An 8,050-nucleotide genomic window follows, 5' to 3' on the forward strand; every position below is an offset into this window, starting at 1 on the left:
GAATAGGCCCGGGATATAGAGTTAGCTCATTGGGCCAATTTACTAAGAAAAAGTATGGGCTGTAAATTTTTTGCCGGTCCAGAATAATTGGGCCGGATACCGGTCTGATCCGAGTGTATGCAAAACACTTTCAATTCATCGTAGAAGTGCTCTAAATTATCTCAATTTCTTTTACTATATTATAATAGCATGTTATATACACAATACGTGTGCCTCCGAAAGTGTGAGCAATTTAAGGCGAAAGAAAAGACAAGTAATCTTTCATTTTTTTACTGTAGACTAGAAATGGCTAGCCCATTTAGGTCCAATTCAGATCCCTCCATTGCTTTTCATTTTCTCTTCGCACTTTTTCCTCGAAATGATCAAAAAGATGGTACAGTTGAATTATATTATTTAAGTGCTTATTTTTTTCCCGAAAATCCTGCTTCTACAATAGGCGACTATTCAAATAAGTCGTATTTTCTGTGGTTTTCCTTGTTAGAACTTTCATACTAATTAGGTCTGTTTGGAATGGATCGATTAAATATTCCATTAGAGAGCTTGGTCTTGACTCTTTTATATGGTATTCATCCTTGTTCGACTCTTGAAATCACATCTAGCAGTGGTTGGGATCAAGACAAGAAGATGAAAATAGCCAGTTGATATTGAAAGATCCTATCTTGGTTATTAGAGTTCTTCATTTCTAAGATCTCCTGCCAAAGAAGATGTTGAGATTTCCTATATTAACAGCATACCTGATGGAAACAATATATGCTGTCAGATGTAGATGCAATTTTCTCTATAGGAAGACTTTTTTTCTGGTCAGGTAGGTTGCTAGAGCGGTTGGAACTGTATCATGATGATGAGATTTAGAAACTGACACGCATTTTTCGCAAGAGTATACAGTTAGTTCCACCAAGATTTGTAGCTTACCACACATTAAGCTACACCCAATAGAACTAATGCGCTAATCATCACATTCTCCAATTATACTATGAAAAGCTATCGAATCAATGGAAAACTGAGATACCATAAGGCATAAAACAACTAAGTAAAAAACTACAATCCTACACCTTAAGCAAAAAAGTCGGGAACAAACGAAGTAATTTTAAAATGTCAATTAACCAATGAAAATTTAAGAAGAAAAATACACGCATAGAATTGTATCGCTCTCTCCAATTAATTAATTTTCTAAGACGAAAGGATGTCAAAATTGAATGGTACCCAACATACGAAGCTGCACTGCAAACATCAGATTCCAAGAAAAGCAAACGTCGTGAACGGAGACAGCACTTTTTTACCACATAAAAACTGCAATTTTGACTTCTTATCATCGATTCGAGCCGGTGTGTCCGGCGCCAATTTATTTTTCCAGTATTCTGGTCAGGTAGGTATGCTAGAGCGGTTGGAATTGTATCATGATGATGAGATTTAGAAACTGGCAAACATTTGCCGCAAGAGTATACAGTTAGTTCCACTAAGGTTTGTAGCTAAGCACACATTAAGCTACACCCAATAGAACTAATGCGCTAATCATCACATTCTCCAATTATACTATGAAAAGCTACCGAATCAATGGAAAACTGAGATACCATAAGGCATAAAAAACCTAAGTAAAAAACTACAATCCTATTATCTTAAGCAAAAAACTACAATCCTACACCTTAAGCAAAAAAGTCGGGAACAAACGAAGTAATTTTAAAATGTCAATTATCCAATGAAAATTTAAGAAGAAAAATACCCGCATAGAATTGTATCGCTCTCTCCAATTAATTAATTTTCTAAGACGAGAGGATGTCAAAATTGAATGGTACCCAACATACGAAGCTACACTGCAAACATCAGATTCCAAGAAAAGCAAACGTCGTGAACGGAGACAGCAGTTTTTTGCCACATAAAAACTGCAATTTTGACTTCTTACCATCGATTCGAGCCGGTGTGTCCGGCGTCAATTTATTTGAATGGTTGAAATAAAAAAAACAAAAATAAAAATGTGTTAAATTTAAAAAAAAAAACAAAAGTGTAATATTAGTATCATATAAGGGTAAAACTTGAAAAAAAAGTTGGATCCAGATATTTGGGATAAACAAGGGTAAAACTTGAAAAAAAAAATTTGAAAAAAATTCTCTGGAAGCCCATGAAGCAAAAGCCAATTATGCTTTCAAAATTGGGTCCAGATGTTTGGGATAAACAATCACATTCAAAATTTTTATATCCCGCTTTTTCCTTATTCTTCTTCCAGTGCAGGCTCTAATATTCAATAATCTTTTAAGGACCCAACAACAAATCACCAAGTCAAATTTCAAGTTCTTAAATCTAACATGGTAGTGGCTCCATTCTCTGGTCCAACCAAAAGCCATCGTCATCACAGACTCTCCATTTGCTCATTCACCCCCGTTTCTGATCTCTGGAGCTGGCAGATTCTTACTCTTATTTTATTATAAATCAAATTAATTACAAAAAAAAAAAAAATTCCAGAGAAAATTTTCAATAAAATAAAAGACACGTGCGCAAAAGCGTGCGCCCGGACATTAGTAATCTAAATAAAGTTAAGATTATCACCATGCTTCCTAACAAAACAGGAATGTTGGATCCGGAACCCAACGTCCGATAGAGTAGAAATGATGGTGAAGATTGGCAGAAGGCATAATTAGGTGGAAAAGATTTTTTTAAGGATGAAGAACGTAGTGGACAATTCCATCTAGGAGATAATACAAGTACCTGTATTTCATGGTCCGTGAATCAAAAAATTACCGAGTTATCGTGAAGCGGATAGCAGAATAAGAGATACACAATTCCACAAAATTATGGACTATAATAATATGAGATTTTAATTTGTAAAGTGGGATACATAAGAAAATGAATGCATAGTATATTGAAGGGAGTAGTAGAGATCACAGCCAGACTTAAGAGGACCTGAAGCGAGTCATTCGGTAAGACACAAATACATCCCAAGTCAGAGGAGTGAAGGCTAATGGGTAAATAAATTGATAGTGAGTAAGAAATATGAAATGCTACTTATATTTTCCTATCACTTGCTCGAGTAACGACGTGTCAAATCTGTCAATATTTACAAACACGATGTGGTAGAACCTACAATCACTGGGACAATGTTTGGGATCAAGAAAAGAAGATGAAAATAGCCAGTTGGTATTGAAAGATCCTATCTTGGTTATTAGAGTTCTTCATTTCTAAGATCTCCCGTCAAAGAAGATGATGTGATTTCCTATATTAACAGCATATCTGATGGAAACAATATATACTCTCAGATGTAGATGCAATTTTCTCTATAGGAAGACTTTTTTTTCTGGTCAGGTAGGTATGCTAGAGCGGTTAGAACTGTATCATGATGATGAGATTTGAAACTGACACACATTTGCTGCAAGAGTATACAGTTAGTTCCACTAATGTTTGTAGCTAAGCACACATTAAGGTACACCCAATAGAACTAATGCGCTAATCATCGCATTCACCAATTATACTATGAAAAGATACCAAATCAATGGAAAACTGAGATACCATAAGGCATAAAACAACTAAGTAAAAAACTACAATCCTACACCTTAAGCAAAAAAGTCGGGAACAAACGAAGTAATTTTAAAATGTCAATTATCCAATGAAAATTTAAGAAGAAAAATACACGCATAGAATTGTATCGCTCTCTCCAATTAATTAATTTTCTAAGACGAGAGGATGTCAAAATTGAATGGTACCCAACATACGAAGCTGCACTGCAAACATCAGATTCCAAGAAAAGCAAACGTCGTGAACGAGACAGCACTTTGTTACAACATAAAAACTGCAATTTTGACTTCTTACCATCGATTCGAGCCGGTGTGTCCGCCGCCAATTTATTTGAATGGTTGAAATAAAAAAAATAAAAATAAAAATGTGTGTTAAAATTTTTTTTAAAAAAAAAACAAAAGTGTATACTAGTATCATATAAGGGTAAAACTGGAAAAAAAAAAGTTGATGTCCTCTCTAGGTAGTTATTATGATGTCCTCACACTTAATAATATAGTATTGAAGTATTGATATACACACACATACACACACATATATATATATGCATATATATTTTAAGTAAAGCGTACAAAACTGGAAGCCCATGAAGCAAGAAGCTCATTCTGCTTTCAAAATTGGATCCAGATACTGCCCATTCAAAAAACAGTGATAAACCCGAAATTCAAAAGCAAAAAATATGACTCGGGCAGTATTTTCAACTGTTTAAACAAAAGAATATGAATTTTTCATCTAAAAAGTTGCACAAATCATCGTGAGATCAATTATGGTGCATGTGTTGTCTAATTTTGATTCCATTCAATATTTAATATAAATCTTCAAGCAATATGATTCATCCGTCTAGACTTGATTGTGCACGTCTACTTTTGTTTGCGTACATTTGTGATCTATGTTACGTGGTATGGAGTAATTAAAGAGAAGATTCAAAATTTGAAGTGTTCGAAAAATTGTTACAACCTAAATTTGATATGTTTAGTGATAGAGTATGTTTCTTATGAAACGGTCACACGAATCTTTATATGTGAGACGTGTCAACCCTACCGATATTCACAATAAAAATTAATACTCTTAGCATAAAAAATAATAATTTTTCATGAATGGCCTAAATAAGATATCTGTCTCACAAAATACGACCCCTGAGACCGTCTCACACAAGTTTTTGTCTTAATATAATTAAATTAAATTTAAAAATATTTTTTTTATATAAAAAATATTCTCACACGTGAAGTGACAAGAGCACTAGCACAGAGTGTATATATATATATTTATATAAAAAACGCATTGCACGCATAAAAAATAATTATTTTAAAAATTATCGGTTAATTATATCGTATATGTAGATTATGCTTTACATGGTCTATGTGGCTTTTCTTTTTGCCCCTAAATCAAGGACAGCCCTTCTTTCTTAAGAATGTCTATTTTTATGCTTCGTCTATGCAATTTTTTAATCTTCAGCAGCTTCGCTATTCTCTATCCTCTATTTTGTTTATATTTTTTTTAACAAAAAAAATTTTGTGATTTTCATACTACAATCCAAGTTATCTTCGATGTTTCCTATTAATTTGACACTTTTTTTACATCGAAATTGGCGAGATTGTTTTTATTACAATTAACAGCTAATTACTAACATGCATATCAATGGTGTATATATATATAGTTTTCAACGGGTATGTATACAGCATATCAATGGTATATATATATATAGTTTTGATATGATGCACACCTACCGTGCACACTTATGTGAGCACCGATGAGGTGTCACTCACTCATTGGATGTGATAGTGTGCAGCATATCAAAACTATATATATATATATATATATATATAAAACTTTATCATAAAGGTTCATATAAATCACAACCGGTACCCTTGATTTGTCATACACACACCAAAATCATCAAAAACATCCCCTCTGCAAAGAATATTAGTTTCATGGAGAATAGCCGGAGAAATTATGCCATTTCACCAGATGACAAGTTCTCGTTTCCGGGCAAGCAAAACATTTCTGATCAGTTCGAATTTGGCTGTGTTGCGACGCCCGGTTCCCTAAATTCTCCAGCCGATCATCTGTTCTTTAATGGGAGACTTCTGCCTCATGTTTTTCCGATTCAAACTTCAAATAATCACAACTATTCGTATTCAAGATCCACGAGCCGGACAAGCAGCACCGGGAGTTATAAGGATTCCTTGATGTCGTCACGCAGCAACAGCACGAACAGCAGGAGCAGCAATTGCAGCAGCGCAAGAACCAGCACCAGTACTGATCACTACTCTAATCCAGGGTGGAGAAAAGTATCGAATATGGCGAAAAAAGAAAGGTATTATCATGTTAGGCCACCTGTTTTGAATACTCATGAGCGTCAATACGGATCTTCCCAGAAATGGCAATTCATTGCGGGGGCACCGGTGTTGAAGCACCAGGGATCAAGGTCAAGAAAAGCTGATCATGTTCTCGAACGAAAGGGATCCAGGAAATCGAAAAGGGTCGATGAGGATCATGGCGGGGTGAAGCCGTGGTTTGGCAAAAGGGTCTTGAAGTCGCTTGTTTCTGCATGTAAAGAATGCCATGCAATCAAGACATCTCAAATCGAAGAAATTTTGCCAAGAAATTTGGAGGTGTAGCTAAATCAAGTGTTACTTTCCTAGCATTAAGCGACATGCAATCGTTGTTTTGATTTTCCAGTTCCGATTTCTCACCTTTCAAAATAAAGACAGACATCATAATCTATTTTTACCTTTTAATTTCCTCCAAGTAAATTTTCCCCCATATCACATATGTCTCCCAACACTATATATAACTGTTTTCAAGTAACTAAAGTTTTTTTGTCATTTCCCAAAAATACTGATAATTTTAAAATAATTTCATCCAACCATTTGTGTCGCGCTCGTACGCTTGCACACAAATCAAGCCTTGATCGAGCCCATGTTTTGCACCCCCTGCGCCGGCGTGCGCGAGAGAGAGCCTCTTGACCAATCTTTCTTACACTTCCACAAAGTATAAATCAATATGAGATCACCAATGCCATGTTCTTTTTCCTACTGTGAGACGCTTCCTACTTACCATCCACAAGCTTGTCCAATTTCTCATTCAAATGGACCAAGCACAATACGTAAATCCAACAATTTTCACTTTCTCGGAACGTTCAGCCAAATATACATTTATTTTCCCAAATATCACAAGTGTACGTCTATTGCTAGCTAGTAAAATAAAATTTTGAAAGAGGCGTAGAATCCGGCAAATGTACAACATTGACACTATCCCCACAGGATTTAGGAAATAAAGAGACAAAATTTTCATTAAATTCAAGTCAAAGAAGAACAGGCCCTCAAAAAAAATCCAAAAGTAAATCCCGATCGATGCCCTATTTTGAGGAATGGCAAATCTTGATGGCAGCCCCACTAAAATGTAATCAAGAATTATCGGACTCACGTGAAAGGTTAAAGAATTTTATCATCTTCCTAATAATTTCGATGATTTAGAATTCTAATATATATTTTTTTAAAATAAAATATTAATTTAAACAAATTATTCGAGCAAAAAGATATTTGTGAGACTAGAAGGACGGACACGAGAAATTCGGCAATGTAGATGACGTTAACTAGAATTTCAGAAAAATTTCCCAAAAAAATTCAGATTTTTTCAGATTAGAGGAGACGATTGACTCTGCTATGATTTTCAGTGGGTTATGTTGTTTGTTTGTTTGTTTTTTTAATGAAAATGAATTCCATTACAATAAAGTGCATCACTAACGCCCGAAAAACAATGAAATATGTGTATCATGATTTTCCCAATCGTCTGCCCCAAATCTGATATCTCATTCTCAAAGATAAATGATAATTGACGAGATAAGAAACTTTAAATATTTTCCTTTTATTCTCATTGTAATGTCATCCCCGTTTTCCTCGAGACTAATTTTCATCAGCAATGTAAAGTCCATACCGCAAATTAAATATTGCCAAAATATTGGAGAGAATAATTAAGAACAAAGCTGCTATAAAAATTACTAATACAAATAAAGCAAGCATAAAACTACGCCATAACCCATACTCTTCTCCATCGTAATTACTCCAAGAAAGTTTCCATAACATCAAATAACATCCCTGATTCATGCCTATACTCCCCGGTATCATGTCCATGGTGATCGAGAGAAGTTGAAGCGGAAGATGAGGCTGTCATCTAATTTTTTTAAATGCGTTAAGATCGTATCATTGAAAATGCGTTAAGATCATGTCATCTAATTTTTTAAAAAACACAGTTTCTCACTCATCATAGAATTATAAAAAATACTTCTTTTGACCGATAAAGTACCTGTTTTGGGGTTTCAAATATTTGATTTGGCTATTTGAATACTTCAATTGTCTAAAAAATACTTGAGTTTCAAGTAATATAAAATGACTTTTGATGGTGTCATTTGTGTAATTAAAATGTGATACCTAAATTGGTAGAAAAAGTATCTAATTAGAGTCTACAAATACATGATTTTACTCCATAAATACTCATATCCAATTATTTAGGGATGTCAAAATATAGTTTGAAGTTAATATTGAGT

At 34.3% G+C, this 8,050-nt stretch overlaps 1 protein-coding gene across 1 annotated transcript; it reads left to right on the forward strand.

Annotated features, from left to right (window-relative positions):
* The first annotated feature begins 5,397 nt into the window (after positions 1-5,397).
* Positions 5,398-6,229, forward strand: LOC142519502 (uncharacterized). The gene has a single exon (XM_075622537.1). The coding sequence runs from the start codon at positions 5,433-5,435 to the stop codon at positions 6,120-6,122; it is 690 nt and encodes a 229-aa protein (XP_075478652.1). The 5' UTR covers positions 5,398-5,432; the 3' UTR covers positions 6,123-6,229.
* Positions 6,230-8,050: the final 1,821 nt, after the last annotated feature.

The sequence above is a fragment of the Primulina tabacum genome, chromosome 11 (assembly GCF_025594145.1).
Source record: "Primulina tabacum isolate GXHZ01 chromosome 11, ASM2559414v2, whole genome shotgun sequence".
NCBI classification, from domain to species: domain Eukaryota; kingdom Viridiplantae; phylum Streptophyta; class Magnoliopsida; order Lamiales; family Gesneriaceae; genus Primulina; species Primulina tabacum.